The following is a 23,976-nucleotide window of genomic DNA, read 5'->3' on the forward strand; positions in this document are numbered from 1 at the left end:
CCCCCGAGTGGGCGCCAGTACCTAGCACGCCAGTACTCAGTAGGAAGCTGGGGAAGCCGTTTTCCGCTCTGGTAAAAAGTGGGAAAAGTGGGTGGCAGGGACATATGGATGCAGTAGAGAGAATGATGATTGTGTGAGTGGCTACTGCGGTTTCTGAAGCATACCGTTGACCGTCCAGGTGCCCAGGCCAGTAGCAAAGTGCGTGGTGTGAAAAATCCTCTTGTGTCGGCCAGTGAGACCCCTTACTCACTGACCAATTCCCATTCCCTAATTGTGTCTGTCTTCAATTTAGGAGGGAGGCTATGGGTGGTGGGGGAAGCAAACCTTGCACCCCCTTGAGATGTATGTCAAACAAAGAAAGAAAAAGGTGTTTTTTTAAAGATTCAGAATAGAAAGAGAAAACAGCAAAAAGCTCAAGGTCGAGCTGAGAGGAAAAAAAACAAGATCTGAGGCTGTTAATTAGAAAAATGTTGCAGGACAGTCTGGCTTTTAACAAAGCGTGGGAGCATGAGAGTGTAAGGCCGAAGAAGTAGCTGTTAGCCTAGCGCGCCGAGAGAGGGGGGGCAGGAAAATTGCCCACAACGTTCTGAGTTGTGCAACATCATCACCTCGCCTAATTGAGATAAAATCCCTAAGAAATGGAAACTGAAAATGAAGTCCCAGAAGATGAAGGCAAAATAGAAAATAAAGGTGAAGAATCAGCCCCCAGAGCACAGGCTAGACCCCTCTTCGAGTGAAAAGTGTGCCATAAGACTGTCCCAAAGCAGAATGAAGCGGAGAGACCACGTTGAAGATCTCTGTCAAGGTAACCGTGTTTAGCTTTGAACTGTGTTAAAATTGCATAGAGCCTGTAGCTACTGACCATCAGGTATATGATTTCTGAAGAGCGTAACCATTAAGCTTTTGCCGTGGGATTCCCTGCAATGAAGAAATCTCACTGATTTGAGTGTCCAGTGTTACACTGCCTAAGTGTGTGTGCTAAAGAGACCGAGAAACCAGACAGCATGTTCCTGGCCAAGCCAAAATCACGCTACTGCCATGCTCCTGGAAGCTGCAATAAACTGTGTAAGCTGGGAGACCCAACCTGATTGAGAAGAAAACAAGATATTGGAGCAACTGTCTTGAAAAACAATGAGATCTGTGTAGCTGGCTGGCTGACGCTGTCAGTGATGTTACAACTTTAAATTAAGACTGTTTTCCTGTTTGAGACCCCAGCGAAGAAAGCTGACCTGAGTTATTTGTTGCCCGTGCCAAAGCAAGAATTTGGCTGCCCTGTACCTCATCGTGTCCTGTTTTGAGCTTGGGATTTACAAATACAAACAAACTGAGAAGCTTGCCTTTGAAGTCCTGCAAATCACCCCACCGCCTCCCCGAAGATTAATGGCTGCTTGAAAAATGCAAGTATAAAGCGATGCCCATCACCCCCCAGCGTCCTGAGTTTCGGCACTCAGTGTTTCAGTGCTTTCGTGTACCAGGTTAGAAAAGAAAAAAAAAAGAGTAAGTTCTTAAAATGTCTGTGAGAGAACCTGACAGAAGTAAAATAAAATTTACAGAGGAGTTGCCCAAGTTAAAGCGTCACGGCTAGAGAGCTGAGCTGTGCGGCTCTGTTTAGACAGAGGCCTTGCTAAAAAGTTAAAGGCCCTTGTCTGTCAGAAGGGGTGTAGGGCCACACTTTCCCTTTTTAAACTCATGCAAAAGTAGAGAGCCTTTGCTGGAAACATCGCATCTTCATTGCCCAGAGCCTTCTCTGTTTGCCTCCATCATCATCTGGGCTTTTTAGAGACACTCTGCACATGAACTAAAATTTTAAATTGTCAAAGACTTGCCATGGACAGTGCTGTGAAGCTTTTGATAAACTTGAACTCTCATCGCTGTGGACCATGTGTCTGTGTTTGTAGTCAGCTCAGTGTACAGCAGGCTAAGTTTGATCTGTGACTTTTAAATTTCCTTCTGCTAAAACTCATGCAGCATAGAGTTGCTGATGCAAAAATGGTGACCTAGAACTCTTTGTGTGTGTGGGTATGCCTTTCCCTTGATTTTGATGAGCCCTGAGCTTTCAGCCAGAAGAGCAGTATAATTGCTGGATCTGCTCCATCATGCCTTACCATGCAAGAAGTGTTTTCCATTCATTGTGTTAAATTGCAGAAAAAGTTTGTTGTGTATATTTTATGATTTCTTAAATATCATGAAATATATGTGATATTTGCAAATTAGTGTTAGTTGCAACTCCAAATGATACTAAGTGTAGTTCCCAATGGATGACGAAGAGAAAAGACAAAAGCAAGTAGAAAAGAAAAAATAGAGAAAGTAGAAGACAGATAGAGAAGAGAGAAAAAGAAAAGGCAAAAGGCAAAGAAAAAACATTTATAAAAAAGAAGCGTGGCCATAGTTGCCCCCAGGGTAAATTAAAAGCAGCTGATTGTGCCTGGAGCTTATTACCTGGGGTAAAGTAGCCACAATAATGTAATAGTTCTTTAAAATGAAGAAAATGTAACTAGAAGGAGAAGAAGAGCCTATCCCAAATGTGTGTCAGTGGGACTAGTGTAAGGCAGAAAAGTTTGAGTAAGTTTAACTTAAAAAAGACGAATAAAGAGACAAGGCTGGTGCATGGAGCAGAAAGTTTTATATAAAAAGTTTGAAACATGATCTGCAATACAGGCAGATCAGCAAAGAAAAAGAAAGCAAAAGAAAGAAAAAATTTGTCTTCCCATACTAATAAATAAAAGTGTTATCAAGCACTCTGAGAAGCGAAATTGTTTACAGGAAGCTGTGCCTGAGAACCAAACACTTCTAGCCTATGCTGAAAATGCTTGCTAGTGTTGTGCTGCCTCATAGGTAACATGTATGGTATAAAACCCATTTAGCCCAATAGCTCGTGGTTCAGAGAAGCTGTCTGATCCAACCATTAAGTACGCCTGTGTGCTGTAAGTTACCCAATAAAGCCTCCTTGTAAGTACCCCCCCCCCCCGCTGGAATCCCAAAACACAAGTGGGGCTAGAGCGCCTCACCCAGTATCAAACCCTGCTGTTAAAAGCCATGAAAGCAGGTATGAAGAAGTCAGTTAATATGACCAAAGTGTCTAAAGTGCTGCAAGGTGCCACCGAGGCCCCAGAGCGTACTTGGAGCGTCTTTCAAATGCCTATCGCCAGTATACCTCCCTCAACCCAGAGGCCCAAGAAGACATGGATGAAAGAAGAAAAGAAGAAGACCCAGCAGAGGCAGAAGATTCTTAAAAAAGAACCAGTGTGCCCAGTGTGGACAAGATGGACATTAGTGGCATGAATGCCCAAATAAAATAAATCAAATACACAAAGGAAAAAACCAAAGGGGCCAAAATGGGCGAAGAGGGAGACAGCTTGAGAAGGGCCGTAACATTAACTGTGAGGGGCCGTGACATTGACTTCATAATTGACACTGGAGCAGCATCAAAAGCAAGCAAACGTTAGCCTTAAACAAGAAGTCCAAACACTGAGCAAAGGTCTTCAAGCCCAGCGTCGCTTTGTCTTAAAAAAATAAGCCATTCCCATCACAGAAGTTCATCCTTTCCAACCAAGAGTTAAAGTATGAGTTAAAGAGGGAAAAATAACCCTTTGACTCCCAGATGGAAAGAACTCAGAACTGTCATACTTTCCACCCCCGCAGCTATGAAAGCAGCTAGAGTTAAACCCTAGATACATTGGACACGAGTCAAGAGAGCGAGAGGGGGAAAGTAGAATATAAACAGAAATCCTGAAAATCCTTTAAAAATCATTCTGAAAAAGCAGTAAGAAGACTCAGGCTAGACCTTACTGTGGACACACCGGGAAACTGTCCCCCTGCGTACGGTCAGACCTGCAACTGGAGAATTGAAGAAGGGGACTAGACCCTACTGCAGCTTGCCAGGTGAATAGCTGCCCAGCGTACGGTCAGATCCCAAAGAAGATCAAACATGTGTGTTGTAGTGTTAGTAGTGTTGCATTGTGTTTCCTTAATAAGGTGCAAAAGGGGGGTCTGCCCCTGGAAAAAAAAAGTTTGTCCCAGTGATTTGCTGATAATTACTGGCTTCACCTGGCTAACATCACGAGCATAAAACATTTTTGTTTGCCAAGAGGTATACCTGCAAACAGGCTTATTAGCTCTTGCCTAATACCTGTCTGTAGACATCCTGGGAAAATTCAAAAAGATACCATGTTAAGAGTTTATGGTGTAAGTTTAACTTATTCCCAAAATGCTAATTGGGGCGTAGTTGCAAAGATCCTACCCCCTACAGAGTTCACTCTATGCACCCCCATCGTTGCTGAAACAAATGCTACGTGTGCACGAATGCTTAATTGTCAAAAATTTTTTCCAGAAAATACAAAGCTATCCCTGGCCCCCTTCCACTGTAATAAAATTCAAAACATATCTTTTAATGATGCCCACATACTTTTGCCTCATGGATGGTTTTAGACATGTAATTCCCGCACTTGGTCATTCATTCCTGCCAACTTGTCTGATAACCACCCATGTTGCCTCAGCCGCCAATTAAACTGGTGCCAATTCTTCCCCTGTAGCCCGAGAAAATCCGTCAACGGCAGCCTCGAGCACTCCAACTAACTAAAAATTGTAATATGTCTCTGCGTTCCTTGTCTTATGCGCTGTTTAACCAATCTGTTTTATGTCTCAGCTAGTAAAACTGCTGCCCTCTACGCTCTAATAGCCCAACAAGAGGCTAAGTAATATGTATGTCACAAAAAGCTTTGTATGGTTATCAAAAATGCTATAATTGTAATGAAATTATGCATTTAAGGGGGGAATGTAGCAGCCATATCAGGGGTCAGACTAAGTAGCCTCATGCAGTCTCATGCTTCATGTTCTTGCTGAGCTCTTTCTCCCTTGAATATATTGTTGTAAGCTGACGAGACACAGGAATTTCTTATCTTGTCAAAGGTCATACAATTGTATATCTTGTTCTCTGCTGTTCTCTTCTGTTCTCTCCTTATCATGGCTACCCTATAACCCAGTTCTTGTATTATAAACAATAGTGCTAAGAGAAGAAATGTTGAGGATTGCAACCCCATGCAAGAGGGGGAGGAGGAGCCGTTTCATATGTGTCACAATGTCTATAAAACCAATGTGCTGATGTAAATCGGGGCTTCTGGCTCTTTGGAAATGATTCCAGCCTTAAGCCCGCGCGTTAAATAAAGAATCTCTTTTTCCTTCACTCCGTGGTCTCTCTGACTCTGGGTTCTGCAACAGGATGATCCTTTTTGAAGCCATCAAAGGATTCCTGATGCAATCTGAGAACCCATGGATCCAAACCCATGCAGTTCCAGTAGTGTCTAAAGAATGACAGGGTGGAGTGAATGACCTGGGCCATTCTTACGCAAACCTTGCAGAGATCCTGGCCAGGGAGGTGCTGGCATGACATGGTAAGAAACCCTATAATTTACCATTCCCACACAATTCCTCAGCACCCAATAGAACCATTGTAACAGGGCTGCTGACTCTGGCCTACTTCCCACTTTTCAATCCCTTTAGCATGTTGCCATCCTGGGCTACAAGCTATGAGAGCTAGATTCTCTGGTATGGGGTACCAGCACCAAATCCAGCCCCCTGAGAAATACCAGTGCATCCATCCCAGTTCCAGACTAGAAAGGGCTTTGCAGAGGCCATGGTGGCTGTGATAAAGGGATTTACAGTCACTCCACTAAGATCATCTCCAATCAGTCTTCCAAACGGCTCTCCTGTAAAACTAATCGCCAAGTAAGTCTCTAGCACACATTGTTCTGGACTACAAGTGTCTTGAGAGCATAATATTACTCTTTCCTAATCTAGACAATATGGATATTGTAGGGCAAAGACTCCTTTTCCAAGAGCCTTTTCAGAATTCAAAAGTTTAATAGGAATAATACAAAGTTGCACATTTCAGTTTTATTCTTATCATTGAAGTAGTTAAGGGGTTAGGGCAAGGAAAATGTCCACATCAGGGAGTTTCATCCCTTTGTCAGACAAAAGGAAAAGCCTTTCTTAAACTAGAATAGTATCCTGTAACAACAATATAGTGAAGTTGACATATGATGTAATCAGCTCTGGAAATAATACTCTCCAAGCTCTCTTTTTAAAATTCTACCCCTAAGTGGGAATGTGACCTCCTTTCAATATCTGTGGTGCGTGAAATGTTCTAAATGACTTGTTTTAAAACACTCAAGTGACAAGTAGGGCTACAAAATCATGAGAAATTAAGACAAGTTATTCACAAGCATAGTGACTTTCCCCATCACTAAGACCCAAAGCACATTAAAGACGTAGCAAGCAGTCATGTTTTGTTTGTTTGCTGCCAAATTTCAAGCTAAATTTGTCCTTTCTAAGGCTCTGTAGGGGTTTGTCACCAATTATTTTATTGCTGGCAGTGGGGTGGCAGCAAGAGTGCAGCCTGCAGGGGTGCCTGGGGGCATGGGGTGTGGTAAGTAGCCTCCAGACCCACTGAAGTGACCCACCCCTGCTCTACAGTAAGAAAGAAAAAAAAATAGCTGCTTACTACATTTTTAAAATAACATGTACTTTGGCCCTATGTTCTATCTAGTCTCCCTTCAGTAATTGTATTTCTGAGCATTTATCACTGACTACCAAAACTGAAGATCTGTGGATCTCTAATAATTGGATAATAGAATTTTAGGAGTCATTCTCCCCCTTTTAATGGAAGCACTCAAAAATAATTATAGAAGCACACACCCATTATTTTGCTCTTCAGTCTATTGTTTCGCCTGTTCTTGCCTGTTCTCATCTAAAAATGCTCTTTGTTCAGGCACATTTCCATAACGCTCTCTCTTTTGCTTTTAGTTCTAAGATATTGTGACAATTTGTCTGTGTTACTGCTAAAAGTTGAGAATTCTGTTTTCTTCTAAAATGAAATGTATCTTGCCTATGCATTCCTGTATTTGCTAGAATGCTCATTAAATTTAAGAATGACTAACTCTTGTTTGCCATCCCATATTAACACTATTTACAAATGATACTTTCCAGGGTTAAACTCAATTTGAACTTGTAAAGGTGACCTTTTAAGGGAAGAAGGCCGCAACCTCTCTTGCAGTGCTTTCTGCCAGCTAAGCCTGATCAGAACAGTACTATGACAACAGTCAATGGCTCTTGCTTCAGAAGGCTTGTGTTGCTCTGTGAGAAAACCATGTTCATATTCTCTCCCTTGTCATGATGTCTGCTGCAATACCAAGGGGAGGGGCAAAAACACATTAAAAGGATCCTTAAGAAGAGAAACAGTGAAGAAAGAGGCAGTCTTGCAATATTATGGATGGAGTCTTTTTGCTTATCTGCTTATCTTATCCGGAAGAGCAGGGAAGTAAGTTCTCCGCCTTTACAGTAAAATTATTTTAGAAATTTAAAAAAGCAAACAAACCCAAATCCTCTAACATTTTCTGGGGGCAGTGACTGGTAATGGAGAGGATTCTCTTGATTTAAGTTGACAATTATGTGCTTGCAACTGTCACAAATTCCTTACACTCTTCATCACATTAGGAGGACTGGTGTATTTGTATAGTGCAAATCAATGGCTCACTTATGCACTGGATTTTAATTGACACTCAAATTTCTCATGGAATCCATTCAGTGACATGGGTTCGTTGTCCACTGGCTGCATTTCTGACATAAGTATGGAATTCAGCATGGTGTTGGAGCTAGGGCATTTCATGCCACATGGCTCTTTCTTAAAGATGTACAAGGTATCTCACAGTGTCACCTCCCACTTCTTGCTGTAAGGGAGCAGCAGCAGCTTCAGATGCATATAATGGCTGTATTAGCATGATATGGGTCGTTGAATGCGGGGTTGTCACAATGTGCAAACCCAGCCCTGCTAACAAACCGGAAAGAGGACTTAGTGTTTGTTTAAACCACGGGGTGTCGTTATGTGTGAACACAGAGCCATGGGTTGTTTTGTGAGGCTACAGAGGCAGCCTGCAACACTGGTAAAAAAACAACAACTAGCCGCTCTACATGCACCACAAAGGCATTTGGCATACAGGGAGTGAGTGGGTGAAGGAGGAGGGAAACAACCCAGGGACTGAGAAAACAAACTGTGTTTTGTTTGATCATCTGCCAGACAAGCCATGGATTAGTGTTATGTATGAACCAGGTCAGAGATTTTATTGTTTAATCTAATATCCCTTGGGTTCTAGAAAGATGGCTTGTCTTTAGTTGCTCATCCACGACCTAAGGAAAAGAGGAAGGCTTGACAAGTGGATAAGGAAGGTGTAATGCAAATCTAAGATGGACAAAATAATTGAGAAGGAAGGGGACAAAAGAAATGTTCATGGAAAGCATTTATTAGAAGAAAAATATTTGGGAAGAAAGATCATATACTGGAATCCAAGATGATTCTGAAGGGACAGAAAAAAGAAAGACTTCGTGCCAATAATCCAAACCGCAGAATGAAAATAAATGTTAAGAGAAGGTAAACCAGATAGCCAGTATTGTTTGGGAATCAATCATATTATGCCACTGACAGAAGAAACACAAGTAGGAATAAAGAAGGGTTCAAGCTAGCAAACATAAAATAATGGGAAATAAGACATTAAGACAATATGAACTCAACTCACTGGCACTGCTGGTGATCTGAGGGGCATTATCATTGCCATTAATTAAAGCCTAAAAAGATCACACTAGTTTGAGACCATTATTCAATTCTGATACTGCAGATATGAGTTCACCCACTGAAATAATGCAGAAAGTGTCACTGGGTTGGATTCAGACCTGCCCCTCCATGAACAGAAGGACTCCAGGACCAGCAGAGGCTCCCCACTGGAAAGAGGAGGTAGTAATTTTCAGCAATTCTTCCTTCCCCCTACAGTGCCCCCTGCCATTCTGTTACAGAGGACTCCTGATTCTCAATTTTTCAGGAGGCATGGGGCGGGGGTTGCAGGAAGTAAGAATTACTGAAAACTGTTGCCCCATTCCTTTCTTCCAATGCTAGCAGAACTCAGATGACAACAACTCTGGATTCAAATTGTCATTACATTCTATGTAAACAGCAAGGAGCAAGAAGATTTTATTTTGCAATTATACATTTTAATTAGCATTTGAAATTCTTTTGTTTATAAAATGTCTCCTGCCTCGCCTTTAGCAGAAGACCATCCTATATGATTAGAATATATAAATTAGCATCCAACATGTTACTCAGATTATTTTACTAAGCAGGTAATAATTAACAGATGCTTTGTGGCTGCAACTTAAAGCAGTCAGGCACTTCTTCCTGATGTGCCCCATCACAACATACAATCCATGGGGAAGCTACTCTGCAGCTTAGTTTTAGCCCCAGGGTGCAATGCATTTTAATTCTCCCCTGCCTCAATAATACCATATGATACAAGGATCCCTTACATTTGGACCATATTTGGTATCACTACCAACATACGTAACATTCAGCATGAAGTACCATTTTCAGCATTCATGAGGATTCAGTATCAGTCCTTCATAAATTGGAAATACATCAAGTAATAGCTGCAATTTTCACAGGGAAACTGCAACATTATCAACTCATCCTGAATCTCCATTTCTAATCACTAAGAAAAATCAAATCAGAAGATCCACCAACAACTACATAATTATTATGATGTACACATGGACAAGATGGTACCTTTCATAGAACCAGTTTATGTTCGTGTAGGAGGATACAAGTATTCCACTTGTATATTCACACAGAAACAGGTGCTGGTCAAAGATACCAGCATTTTAGGCTTTTCTATGAGGCCATGTAGCAACTGTGAATGCCACGTTTATGTTTATTTGCATAATATGCACTTATGCAATGTATTTTTTCTTCTTGCGCAAGTGAAGTATAAGGTTTAACATAGTGGGTTCAGGCCAGTCCAGTGTGGATGCAGTGTGTTCACAGAGCAAGCCTCATAGAGCATAAAAGAGCCTTGTTCCCCCTGTTGCACAGTACCAGACTTCCCATATTCCCATTCAGGTCTTCCCACTCCACACAGTCAAGGAGTGAGAGTTCATTTGCTACAAATGGGAAACGCTAGATTTGAAGTGCGGAGTGATGGATGTACTTCCCCTGTCCTTTTTCATTGGTAACAAGCTCCCTAATGGAAACAGAGGTGTATTCTGCCTATTTAGAGTAATTACGGAAATCCAGTGTGAAAATCAATTCTCCATTTAAATTGTGTTGAGAAATCTGTGTCAGTTCTGTCATTTTAAAACATGGTACCCTGCACATATGTATAAATGAACATCTTTGGATAGAAATGTAACTGCACATTTAACTGCAGACTGACTGACTATTTATATGGCCATCACAATATAGTGAATGGCACAACATGTTGAATGAATGCATATATGAGGATGAGGGAATCTGGATTCTTCTGGAAGTAATCAAAACACATAATGTAATATATCCAACTGTTATACAATGGTTATATATGAAAAACAAAATGGATCAGGTCCGCAATCTGGAAGTACTTCTGGATCCAGATTTGTTCCTGGAGGCCCAAGTGGTGGCTGTGCCCAGGAGCACATCTGCTCAGCATTGACTTGTGTGCCTTTCCTGGATCATGAAAATCTGCCCACTGTCACTAATGACCTATTCATATTCAGATGGGACTACTGCAGTGCATTCTGTGTGCACCAGCTGGAAACTCCAGGTGGTAGAAAATACAGCAGGCAGACAGCTTCTGGTCTTCGCTTTTCAGAACATTTTACATTTCTTTTTAAATTGCACTGGCTTCTAATTCATTTCTGGGTACGAGTTTTTTTACCTATAAAGCACTAAATAGCTTGTGGCCAGGCTATCTAAAGAACTGTCTCCTCTCACATGAACCTACTTGTGCATTGTGTTTAACATCTGAGGCCCTGCTCTATGTTCTGCCACCTTCAGAGGTGTGTTTGATGGGAACACGAGAGTAGGCCTTCTAAGCAACAGCAGCCAGATTGTGGAACACCCTCCCAAAAGTGGTTTAGCTGGTCCCTTTTCTCCTGAGTTTTAGGAGGGTAACAAAAACACTTTTACTACACTGTGCTTTGAACTTATTTTAACTTCCTGTATTCCTGGTGATGTATTTTTAAACTGACCCAGTAGTTTTATGCCCTTTCATATGGTTGTTTTAATATTTAATTCAGGAGTGGGTAAACTTCAGGCTTGCAGGATCTACTTTGTTCTTTACCAGAACCCTGACATCCACCATCTGGAGGCAGGAGCAAAAGACACATACTTTAAATTAAAGAATTATGAGCCCAGGAATTTGTTTTGAATACCAGAACTGAACTCCCAGTGTGGCAACACAAAAACTCACTCCCCACTCCCAACAGCTTTCTTCTTTGCAGCAGTATAATGGTGGGGGTGGGGGAAGAGAGAAAGAAAGAGTCATTTTGTTCTTGCGACTGTTAAACAACTGAAGGTCAGAAAATAAATCCTTACTGATCTACTTCATATCATCCAGAGATCAACCAGTAGATCCCAATCTGCCTTCTACCCTCCCGATTTAATTTATGTACTGCATGTATTATTGTATTATGTGTTTTTGTTGCACTTCTTGTGTTTTTAACCTGGAAGCCATTTGGGGAGCTGAAAAGTGGGGCAGAAGTTCTCTAAAATATAATAAACAAACAAAAAAGAAAACAATGACTTTTCATGAGATATCCTAAGCAGTCCATTAACTTCACTTATTGGAAGATGGGTTTGGAGGAATTACAACTTTTTTTCATGCTTCAACTAGAGATTTAAAGGGCAATGCCCAGGGTCAAGAGTGAAAGATGGCAACTCTATTCACCCTGTAAATATTCTCTCAATGTTATTCCAAAGTAAATATTTTAAAACATATCACAGCAAAAGCCTCTTTATTCTAAAATAAAATTTCCCGTACAGAAAGTGCACTTACCATTGCGTAATGTGGTGCCATTTCTGCCATTAGAATGCCATATATTTCTAACTGATATGAGACAGAAAGCTACAAATTCAATTTTCTGTCATTTTGGTCTTTCAAATAGAAAGCTATATCTTGAGAATCCCTGATGATTTACTGAGGTAGACTCCCCCCGCCATAGCATAAGAATTAACAGTCCTATCAAATATACCATATTTAGCTGCTAGGAATGTGTTTTTCATCTATTTACCTTGGTATTTTTAGTATCTCTTAAACTATTCTCATTTTAATACGTTTGCTTTAAAAAAATTAAACCATTTTGTATGTATACTGAAGAAATACACTTTAAAAGGTTCCTAACAAACATGTTAGGATTTAAGCACAAATGATGGCTCAAAACCAAAAATAGACATTCCAGTTCTCCTTTGTGAACTTGACAAGAGCTGAGGTGAAAGGGTTTTAGGTTTCCTCCTGAAGAAGGGATGAATTTGCAAGTACCTAAGGGGATATTTTCTTGCAGTCAGTTTTTCTTCCTTCAATACATGTATCTGTTTTTTAAGCAAGGACTAAAGTGTCTTACTATAAAAGTAAGCCAAACAGTTTTTGAGGAGACCCCACGTGCAGTTGCTTGTCTCTGAGAATGTACATTGCACTTATCCTCAATGCAGCAGTAACTTCTGGGACCTCAGAATTTTGGATAATATATTAAAGCTAACTTGACAGTTAAACCCAAACCTGCAATTGATCATCTTTTAAATAATTCCTCTTTAAGTACTATAGGTTGGATCCAGACTTTGTCATGATTAGAGTAGACCCAGAGAAATCAATGGAACTAAAGTTACTTGTGACTAAGTCTGAATCCAACCCTATATTTCTATATGTGAAATCTATTTTTTAAAGTAATTCAGGATAAAATATCATGTAATGTGTGGATGAGACTAATGTCTTTGGAAACATGGTAGGTACGTTCGTAAGAGGATTGCCTGCAGTCTTATTTATTCTTTTCCATGTATGTTAGATAGATCAGGTACCTTTTGCTTTACCGCAAGTATAGGTGTGCTCTTCCTCAATTATGTCAGTATCTAGGCAGAAAGGCCCTACTGAAATGTAATAACTAAGTAAATGAAGAAGTGAGTAACCTGTAATTAACTTCAGTCAAAATGTATCATTTAGACACAAATCATCATAGTAGGGACGTTTTGCTTTTTCTCTCAGGGATGCCAGTGGGTCCCACTCCAGATTAAGTGACTTGAGAATTTCAAACCAAGGGCCAAAACAGGCATTACTTTAAGTCTTTATCTAGTAGTTATGCCTTTCTTTTTATGCTAGAGTAGGCACAGGACCCCTGCTCTGCATAGGGACCCTAATGTGGTGGTAGGGGGCTTTTAAGATCTGGATCAGGCCCTCTGTACCTAATCTAGAGTAAAAATGAAAAAGACACAGCTGCTGGATATGGATTTAAAATAATGTCTGTTTTGGTCCCAAGCTTCTGGAATGAGTCCAGAGTTAAAGATCAACTGAGCATTTGAGGGAAAAAATATATATACAGTCCAAGCTTGGGGAATAAGACAGAATTGAGTAAAGGGATAATTGTTGTTGTTCAGTCGTTCAGTCGTGTCCGACTCTTCGTGACCCCATGGACCATAGCATGCCAAGCCTTCCTGTCCTGCGCTCTCTCCCGGAGTGTGCTCAAGTTCATATTCATTGCATCGGTGATGCTATCTAGCCATCTCATCCTCTGTCATCCCCTTCTCCTTTTGCCTTCAGTCTTTCCCAGCATCAGGGTCTTTTCCAGAGAGTTTTCTCTTCACATTAGGTGGCCAAAATATTTCAGCTTCAGCTTCACTACCTGTCCTTCCAATGAGCACTCAGGGTTGATTTCCTTTAGGATGGACTGATTTGACCTCCTTGCAGTCCAGGAGACTCGTAAGAGTCTTCTCCAGCACCACAGTTCGAAAGCATCGATTCTTCGGCGCTCAGCCTTCCTTATAGTCTAGCTCTCACAGCCATACATTACTACTGGGAAAACCATAGCTTTGATTAGACGGACCTTTGTCGGCAAGGTGATGTCTTTACTTCTTACTATGCAGTCTAGGTTTGCCATAGCTTTCCTCCCAAGGAGCAAGCGTCTTTTAATTTCATGGCTACAGTCACCGTCTGCGGTGATCTTGGAGCCCAAGAAAATAAAATCTGTCACTGCTTCCATTTCTTCCCCGTCTATATGCCAGGAAGTGATGGGGCCAGATGCCATGATCTGAGTTTTTTTAATGTTGAGTTTCAAACCAGCTTTTGCACTCTCCTCTTTCACCCTCAACAAGAGGCTCTTGAGTTCCTCTTCGCTTTCTGCCATTAGGGTGGTATCATCCGCGTATCGGAGGTTGTTGATAATTCTCCCGGCAATCTTAATTCCGACCTGTGATTCATCCAACCCGGTGTTTCTCATGATGTACTCTGCATATAAGTTAAATAAGCAGGGCGACAATATGCAGCCTTGTCGTACTCCTTTCCCAATTTTGAACCACTCGGTTGTTCCATGTCTGGTTCTTACTGTTGCTTCTTGACCCTCGTACAGGTTTCTCCGGAGACAGGTAAGGTGGTCTGGTACTCCCATCACTTTCAGAATTTGCCACAGTTTGTTGTGATCCACACAATCAAAGGCTTTAGCATAGTAGACGTTTTTCTGGAATTCTCTTGCTTTCTCCATGATCCAGTGAACGTTGGCAATTTGATCTCTAGTTCCTCTGCCTCTTCGAAACCCAGCTTGTACTTCCGGTAGTTCTCGGTTCGCATACTGCTGAAGACTAGCTTGTAGGATTTTGAGCATAACCTTGCTGGCATGTGAAATGAGCGCAATTGTGCGGTAGTTTGAACACTCTTTGGCGTTGCCCTTCTTTGGAATTGGAATGTAAACTGACCTTTTCCAGCCTTGCGGCCATTGTTGAGTGTTCCAAATTTGTTGGCATATTGAATGCAGCACTTTAACAGCATCATCTTTTAGGATTTTAAATAGCTCAGCTGGAATACTGTCATCTCCGCTAACTTTGTTGTTAGTAATGCTTCCAAAAGGCCCACTTGACTTCACTCTCGAGGATGTCCGGCTCAAGTTCAGTGGCCGCACTATCATGGCTATCAGGGACATTAAGACCTTTCCTGTATAGTTCTTCTGTGTATTCTTTCCACCTCTTCTTCATCTCCTCTGCTTCTGTTAGGTCCCTGCCTTCTTTGTCCTTTATCATGCCCGTCTTTGCACAAAACGTTCTCTTGAGATCTCCAATTTTCTTGAAGAGATCTCTAGTCTTTCCCATTCTATTGTTTTCCTCAATTTCTTTGCATTGTTCATTTCAGAAGGCCTTCTTGTCTCTCCTTGCTATTCTCTGGAACTCTGCATTCAGTTGGCTATATCTTCCCCTTTCTCCCTTGCTTTTCGCTTCCCTTCTTTCTTCAGCTACTTGTAAAGCCTCATCAGACAGCCACTTGGCTTTCTTGCATTTCTTTTTCTTTGGGATGGATTGAGTTGCTGCCTCCTGAACAATGTTACGGACCTCCGTCCATAGTTCCTCAGGCACTCTGTCTATCAGGTCTAATCCCTGAAATCTATTCCTCACCTCTACTGTATATTCATAAGGGATATAATTTAGGTCATACCTGAATGGTTTAGTGGTTTTCCCTACGTTCTTCAATTTAAGCCGAAATTTTGCAATAAGAAGCTCATGATCTGAGCCACAGTCAGCTCCAGTTCTTGTTTTTACTGACTGTATAGAGCTTCTCCATCTTTGACTGCAAAGGACATAATCAATCTGATTTCGATATTGACCATCTGGTGATGTCCATGTGTAGAGTCGCTTCTTGTGCTGTTGGAAAAGAGTGTTTGCTATGATCAGCGTGTTCTCCTGGCAAAACTCTATTAGCTTTTGTCCTGCTTCATTTTGTGCACCAAGGCCATGCCTGCCTGTTATCCCAGTGATTTCTTGACTTCCTACTTTAGCATTCCAATCCCCTATGATGAAGAGGACATCTTTTTTTGGTGTTAGTTCTAGAAGGTGTTGTAGGTCTTCATAGAACCGATCAACCTCAGCTTCTTCGGCCTCAGTGGTTGGGGCAAGACTTGAATTACTGTGATGTTGAATGGTTTGCCTTGGATTCGTACTGAGATCATTCTATCGTTTTTAAGATTGTACCCCAGTACTGCTTTTGCCCTCTTTTGTTGACTATGAGTGCTAGTCCATTTCTTCTAAGGGATTCTTGCCCACAGTAGTAGATATGATGGTCACCTGAATTAAATTCGCCCATGCCTGTCCATTTTAGTTCGCTGATTCCCAAGATTTCGATGTTCAATCTTGCCATCTCATGTTTGACCACCTCCAGCTTACCTTGATTCATTGATCTGACATTCCAGGTTCCTAAACAATATTGTTCTTTACAGCATCGGATTTTCTTTTCACCACCAGACACATCCACAGACACATCCTTTCGGCTTTGGCCCAGCCGCTTCACTCTTTCTGGTGCTACTTGGAAATACCCTCTGCTCTTCCCCAGTAGTATATTGGACACCTTCCGACCTGAGGGGCTCATCTTCCGGCGTCATATCTTTTAGCCTTGTGATACGTTCCATGGGGTTTTCTTGGCAAGGATACTGGAGTGGGTTGCCATTTCCTTCTCCAGTGGACCACATTTTGTCAGAACTCTCTGCCATGACATGTCCATCTTGGGTGGCCCTGTACGGCATAGCTTATGGCTTCACTGAGTTACGCAAGCCCCTTCGCCACAACAAGGCAGTGATCCATGAAGGGGAAAGGGATAATTAACTAGTCACATATTTACAAGTTTCTGCTAAATAATTTTTTTCAAAAGATGCTATGCAATTAACTCAGAGAGAGTGGTTCTGGAAAATTTTGACTAGGTTTAAATTATTTCAGGGGATTGTTACGTGGACAAAAGCACTTAAGACTCAATCCTATGCATGTTCAGAGAGAGAAAAGTGCTACAACTGCCAGCATTCCCCAGCCACCACTGCTGGCTGAGGAATGCTGAGAGTTGTAGGACATTTTTCTTTCTAAACTTGCATAGTATTGCACCCTTAAGAGTCAACAAACTTGCTGGTACAACATAGTGGCTAAGGCTGAAACCTTACCTAGGAGTAAGCCCCATGGAGTGCTGTGAAACCTACTTCTGAGTAAACAGACACAGAATTGTGTTTCATGAGACTGAGCTACAAATCAGGAAGTGCCCAGTTTGAATGCTGCCTCTGTTGTGAACTTCTGTAATTTGTAGTTGTAATTGTTATTATTGTTCTGATTTTATTATGGGGTTTTTTTTTTGTTCATTTGATGTCAATCTGCCCTGGAAATAGCAATACCGAAGGGCAGGATAGAAATAAATAAAAACTCATTAAGTGTCTTTGGGCGAGCCATGACCACAATTACACTTAAGGATAAGACAGGATTCCTGGCTTACTGTGAAACAGCAACATTCTGGCGCATGTAGCCTATTTGCTCCTGCTTCGCGCTTCCTTTTATGCAAGCAGGTAGAACTAATGAGGAAAGGATAGCTCACTGTGATGTCCAAACCTGGTATCCAGTGGTTGGATCCAACCCTTGTGTGAGCTGAAGTCCCCTCCTGCAACGGGACTTTGCCATCCTCTCCTCCCCTTGCAGCTCGCATAATCTGGGCACCTAATCCAGGGGCATATCAGGTGAACAAGGGGGCTTTTTTCCTGCGGATCCAAGGCTGCCCCTGACATGCCACCAACACGCCCTGTTTCAGGCCCAACAACTAGCAGAAACTCTGCCAGCAGCATTTCTATCACTGCAGAGCTTTCCATAGGTGTACCAGGGGGCCTCTGGGGCATCCCACTGGGGGGCTTCCTCTCTGCTAGCAAAGCAGCACTCCACCACATCTAACAACCTCTCAGACAGCCTCTGGTGGATGGATTGCTCTGTGATTTGTGGAAATAGTTGGGAGATGAGGAGGATTGCCCTAAAGCTTTCTAGGTACTATACAGCACCCACAAGCTTTCCTATCTAATAGCTATAATACGAAAGGAAAAATGTATTGGGAGGGTACAGGAAAACAAGGGGTGCTTCCAGTCAGAGGGTTCCTAGTACTAACAATCAAAAGGCACTGTGGAGATTTTTTTTTAACTACAGGGAGAAAAAGGTGAAAGGACCAGCAGGGTTTAGGTAGTGGCAGTTCCTGCACTACAGAAATCCCACCCCACCAATGTAAGGTTGTGCTGTTACTTTTGCTAACATGCAACATATATTTGCTACTTCAACCATTTTCAAACTCAGTTCAGTCCCATATACATGAGCTGGCAAACGCCAGACTGAAGCCTACAGGATCTATTGACCCAAGTACTTTGAGAACAGATCTAATAAATACACAGTTAGGGCATATCTACATGTTGCTTATATTGGGTAATATTTAATCCACCTTTCTCCGTCTCTGTTTTTTTGTTTTTCTCCCTTTCTCTCTGAGGAAAGTTTCCTTTTTTCTCTTCCTTTTACAAAGGTTTTAGAAAGACAGTGGTGTTTTCACAGCAACAACTAGCCTTAAACTGAGTTACAATCTAATTGTTGGTCATAACTCAGCAGTACAACTACTTGAGCATTAGTATTGACACTGGAACACTTTCATTATAGCTCAGGAGTTGGAAGTGGGCCTCCATCAAAACTATGCTTTTAAAAAAAATGGTTATCCAACAATACATTGTGTCTACTCTGATGCCTGCATTTTGCATAGCGCAGATGATGTAGGACAGATGCACAGTTATGCACTGAAGGGTAAAACAAGAGAATAATATCAATAAAATCTGGTCAGATGCCCTATTTCTTTTTTAAGATGGCAAGATAAGGTTCAATCATTGCTGATCCTTTAAAAAAAAAGAAAAAATAAGCCAAAAGTCATACTCCAGACAGATTACTGACATGATCAATGCCCATTGTGCATGGTCTTCCTGTAAATAACAGGAAGCTCTAATCATTTCTGATAATATACACAATTTCTGATAATGACTCAAAGCAATACATGTACTTTTCTGAGCACAAACTTGGTGATGCGTAGAAGATAAGGGATGAAAGAACAGCACCTTTTCTTTTTGCACTGATGAATGTTAACTTGCATGATGGGAAATGAAAATAAATAAATAGGATCTAAATTTCAGAGTGATGTGGAGCTTTTACACTTTAAAATAGGAATAAAAAGGGTTTTCAAGTGGAACCTGATTTCTTTGTGCTTCCAATACAAAGTAATTTAATTTTTGCAATCACTTGCCTTTAGAAATGAGCTGTCAATATTATCAGTAATGTATGACCACTTCATATTTTTGGAGAAATTCAAGCCATGCAAATACAAGCATTAGTTTAGTAGTATATTTAACTGCAGGAAAGCTAAGCCATGACATTAAAATGCACGCGTGCTTATGTGTGTGTGTGTGCGCGCACACACGCACGCACACAGACACACAGAGATGTGTTTATATGTACCCATTTAAATCTAGCTGAAAGTAAAGCAATGATTTCAGCAGGACCCATATTAAAATAGGCATTTAAATAAATGTTTATGCACAGCAGAGTTTTACAGGTGTGCAAGTCCCACTGAGATTAACAGAAAACACACATTTGTGAATTGTGCCCACAGAAAACAGAAGAGAAGAAACATTCGCTGCTGAAGATAATATTAAACAGAATTAACTTTTGAGACAGAACATGGATATATAAAAACAAGTTAAAGTGATACCTTCAGCAAGTGGGTCAAGGGTGTGAATCATAAGTTGGAAAATGCTGTTCCTCATTAGACTGTTGTGCAGAGATGCAGAACTCCCACCCCGCTGGAGACGTGGCTTAGTCTAAATGGGGGGAAAGCAGAAAAGATTGCTCAAGCCCTTTTCAGAATATAGATTTACTTTCAGAAAACAGATTAATTATGACGCTGTAATGCCTATCACATACATGAGGCAGGTGTTTTCTTCACATTTCAGTACAAAGAACTCCATTTACAATAAGATAACATTTATACAGTCATAATACTTTACAGCATTACATAATGCTAAGGTATTAAGTTTTCAGTCTCTGGGCCACACTTTGTAGGCCTCATAAACATACTAATAGTTGATGGTAGCTACAGCTACTGAAGGATGGACTCCTCCCAACCCATGCCAGAAATAATATATTTATTTATTTATTTATTGCATTTATACCCCGCCTTTTTTCCCTTGCAAGGAACCCAAGGCGGCTTACATTATCCTCCTCCTCTCCATTTTATCCTCACAACAACAACCCTGTGAGGTGGGTTATATATATAGATATATAGATATGGTCAGGAAAATAATATAGGATCCAAATTGGTCCAGAGAGGATCAGGTCTCTAATGCCCCCTTTCCCTTTACTAGGGATGTGCCAAGCTAAACGCTGCCATGAGTATGCACAAGCAGATGTACAAAAGGTGGAAACTACTTGGTTCCCATGGTTCCTTATATTCACAGATGCTACTGCACATTTTTACAGCAATATCTGGGAATACTGGGAACCATATTTCCCATTGTACCTGGTGGGGCTGGACTCTGCCACATGTGTTCATGGCAGTATCTAGAACATAAATACTGAGAGCAGGACTGGTGTCAAAGGTAGGCATGACTGGGCATCTGCTGAGAGCTCACATCACAATAGGGATCCACTGACAGGAGTCCCTTGGATTTAGTCCTCCCCTTCACCATTGCAACCTGCTTGTTCACATGCCTCTCATTCTGACCCAGACAACCGTGGTGCTAAGAAGGAGGAGCAGTAGATGCCACGGCCTATTTACTCCCTGGCTCTCTGCCTATCAAGCAAACAAGTGGTAGCAATGATGAGAAAGAGAATGAGGATCAAGACCAGCTGGTGACAATGGTGGTAAGAAGATTGACTCACCAAGGGAGGGGGCCCATTGAGGGTGTCTTGCCCAAAACATGGAGTCAGCACTGATTGAGACAAACCCCAGAAGTCCTCCATGCCACATGTACCACTTGTTGACTAAAATCTGGGAAAGGGAAATGTGGATGGCTCCAACAGAAGCATGTGGGCCTAAACTGATTTATTAAGTATTGGCACAAATTCTGGAGAAGCCTGGGTCTGATCCTAAATGGATCAAGGGGAAGACTCTTGAAATCCAGTGTCTGACCACCATTCATTTATTTATTTATTTATTTAACCGCCCAATAGCTGAAGCTCTCTGGGCGGTTCACAAAAATTATAACCAAAAAGTGCAGGATAAAACAATACAAAGTATAAAAGCATTAAAACCACAATATGACAATACAACCAGAATAAAACCAGAATAAAACCTAGCAGCAATGCATAGATTTAAAATACAGATTTAAAACAGCAAAGCTAAAAGACTAGGAATCTAAAATGTTAAAACGCTTGGGAGAATACAAGGGTCTTCACCTGGCGCTGGAAGGAATACAACGAAGGTGCCAGGCGAACCTCACTAGGAAGCTCATTCCACAGCCGGGGTGCCACAGCAGAAAAGGCCCTCTTCCTGGTAGCCACCCACCTCACTTCCTTTGGCAGGACCTCATGGAGAAGGACTCCTGAAGATGATCTTAGGGTCTGGGCAGGCACATATGGGAGGAGGCAATCCTTCAGGTAACCTGGCCCCAAGCCATTAAGGGCTTTGAATGTTAATACCAGCACTTTGAATCAGGCCCGGAAATGGACCAGCAGCCAGTGCAGCTGGAAAAGTACTGGCGTAATGTGATCTCATTGGCCAGTCCCTGTTAACAATCTTGCTGCCCTGTTTTGGACTAGCTGAAGTTTCCGGACCATTTTCAAAGGCAGCCCCATGTATAATGCATTGCAGTAACCCAGATGAGAAATTATCATAGAATAGAATAGTAGGGTTGGAAGAGGCCTACAAGGCATGCATAACTGTATGCTAGGCGAACTCTGTCCAGAAAAGAGCATAGTTGGTATACCAGCCTAAGCTGATAAAAAGTGCTCCGTGCCACTGAGTTCACCTGTGCCTCAAGTGACAGTTCTGAGTTCAAGAGCACCCCCAAACTACAAACCTAATCCTTTAGGGGGAGTGCAACCCCCTCCAGAACAGGTTGAATATCACCCAGCTGGGCAGATGAACCACCCACTAACAGTACCTCCATCTTGTCTGGATTAAGTTTTAGTTTATTGGCCCTCATCCAGCTCATTCAGAACAGCCACTGCCTCACCTGGGTTTGATGAGAAAGAGAGGTAGAGTTGGGTGTCATCCGTATATTGATGGCACCTCAGCCCACACCTCCAGATAACCTCCCCCAGTAGTTTCATGTAGATGTTGAACAGCATGGGGGATAAAACAGAGGCCTGTGGAACCCCATGGCATAACTGCCATGGCACAGCACCACCTTCTGGAATTGGCCATCCATGTAGGAGCAGAACCACTGCAGTGCAGTGCCTCCAACTCCCAATCCATACAACCTATCCAGAAGGATACCATGGTCGATGGTATCAAAAGCCGCTGAAATGTCCAGGAGAATCAACAGGGTCGCACTCTCCCTGTCCTTCTCCCAGCAGAGGTCATTCCACAGGGCGACCAAGGCAATTTCCATCCAAAACCAGGCCTGAAGCCCTATTGAAATGAATCTAGATAATCTGTTTCATTCAAGAATGCCTGGAGTTATCCTGCAACCACCCTCTCAAGCACCTTGCCCAGGAAGGGGATGTTGGCCACCGGCCTATAATGGTTAACATCCTCTGGGTCCAGGTTAGGCTTTTTCAGGAGTGGCCTGATTACCACCTCTTTTAAAGCTGTTGGCACCACTCCCTCTCTCAAGGAGGAATTTACAACCTCCTGGACCCAGCTGGACATCCCCTCCTTGTTTGATGTAATAAGCCATGAAGGGCAAGGGTCAAGCACACAAGTGGTGGACTGGACTTGGCCACATCCTCAGACCTCAATAACTGAAACTCATCCAATAAAACTGGACCAGACGGTGCTCTGAATGCCTCTACCAATGGAACTGCATTAATTGTTGTGTCCAATTCATGACGAATCAGAGCAACTTTATCTTCAAGTGCTGTGCAAACTTGTCACAGCGTGCTACCAAGGGTTCCAAAGTCTCTCCCCCTGGCCCAGAATGTCACAGGCCATGAATCACTTGGAAAAGCTCTGCTGGACAACACTGAGAAGATGCAATGCTGGTGGAAAAGAACTGTCTCTTTGCCATCCTCACCACCACAGAGTAGGCTGGATAATGAGCGCTAACCTGTGTTCAGTCAAACTCAGCACGAATTTTCCTCCACCTGCATTCTAGCCATCTCCCTTCTTGCTTCATTGTCCTCAGCTCAGGTGTATACCAAGGAGCTAGCCGGGCTCTGCTCAGAGGGAGAGGGTGCTTGGGTGCAATCATGTCAACCACCCGAGTCATCTCTGCATTTCATAGAGAGACCTGGGCTTCGACAGAAGCACCAGCCATACCAGCAGGAAAATCCCTCAGAGCCCTCTGGAATCCATCGGAATCCATTAGCCTCCAGGGGCAGACCATTTTAATAGGTCCCCCACCCTTGCAGAGGGGGAAGGCTGCCGAGAGTCTAAACCTCAGCAGGAAGTGATCTGACCATGACAAGGGGACAGATGTTAATTTCTCCACTTTCAGATCACCATCCTCCTGCCCAGTCGAGAACACCGGATCAAGCATGTGTCCTTTTACATGTGTTGGGCCGATGACATGTTGGGCCAGCCCCATGGTTGTCATGGCGTCCATGAAGAATTGTGCTGCCCTGGATACAGTGGCCTCAGCATGGAAGTTGAGATTCCCCAGCACCATCATCCTAGGGCTCCTCAACACCAAGTCTAAGACCACTTCCGTCAGCTCAGGCAGGGAGTCTGATGGGCAGCGGGGTGGGCAGTACACCAGCAGAATCCCTAATCTGTCCCGGGTACCCAACACAAGGTACAAACACTCAAGATCTGCGTTCAAATGAGCAGAAAGCCTAGACAGGGAGATTGAATTCCTATAGACCACAGCAACCCCCCCTCCCCGACCCTCGAGTTGGTGTTGGTGCTGCACCGAGTACCCAGGAGGGCACAGCTGGGAGAGAGTAATCCCTCCCAGTTCCCCCACCCAGGTCTCAGTAATACATACCAGTTCAGCCCCCTCATCCACAATCAA

The 23,976-nt window shown here is 42.5% G+C and overlaps 1 protein-coding gene across 2 annotated transcripts in view; it reads right to left on the minus strand.

Moving 5' to 3' along the window:
• The window catches only part of SLC24A2 (solute carrier family 24 member 2), a 131,546-nt gene that overhangs the window by 36,154 nt on the left and 71,416 nt on the right, over positions 1–23,976 (minus strand). For both annotated transcript variants that reach the window (XM_084834580.1, XM_084834581.1), the window contains exon 4: positions 19,572–19,680. In XM_084834580.1, coding sequence (XP_084690706.1) covers positions 19,572–19,680 — 109 coding nt within the window. The remainder of the gene's footprint in view (positions 1–19,571; positions 19,681–23,976) is intronic.

Source organism: Heloderma suspectum, chromosome 2 (genome assembly GCF_057233095.1).
Source record: "Heloderma suspectum isolate Gila_16-S chromosome 2, 16-S_ref, whole genome shotgun sequence".
In the NCBI taxonomy this organism is placed as follows: domain Eukaryota; kingdom Metazoa; phylum Chordata; class Lepidosauria; order Squamata; family Helodermatidae; genus Heloderma; species Heloderma suspectum.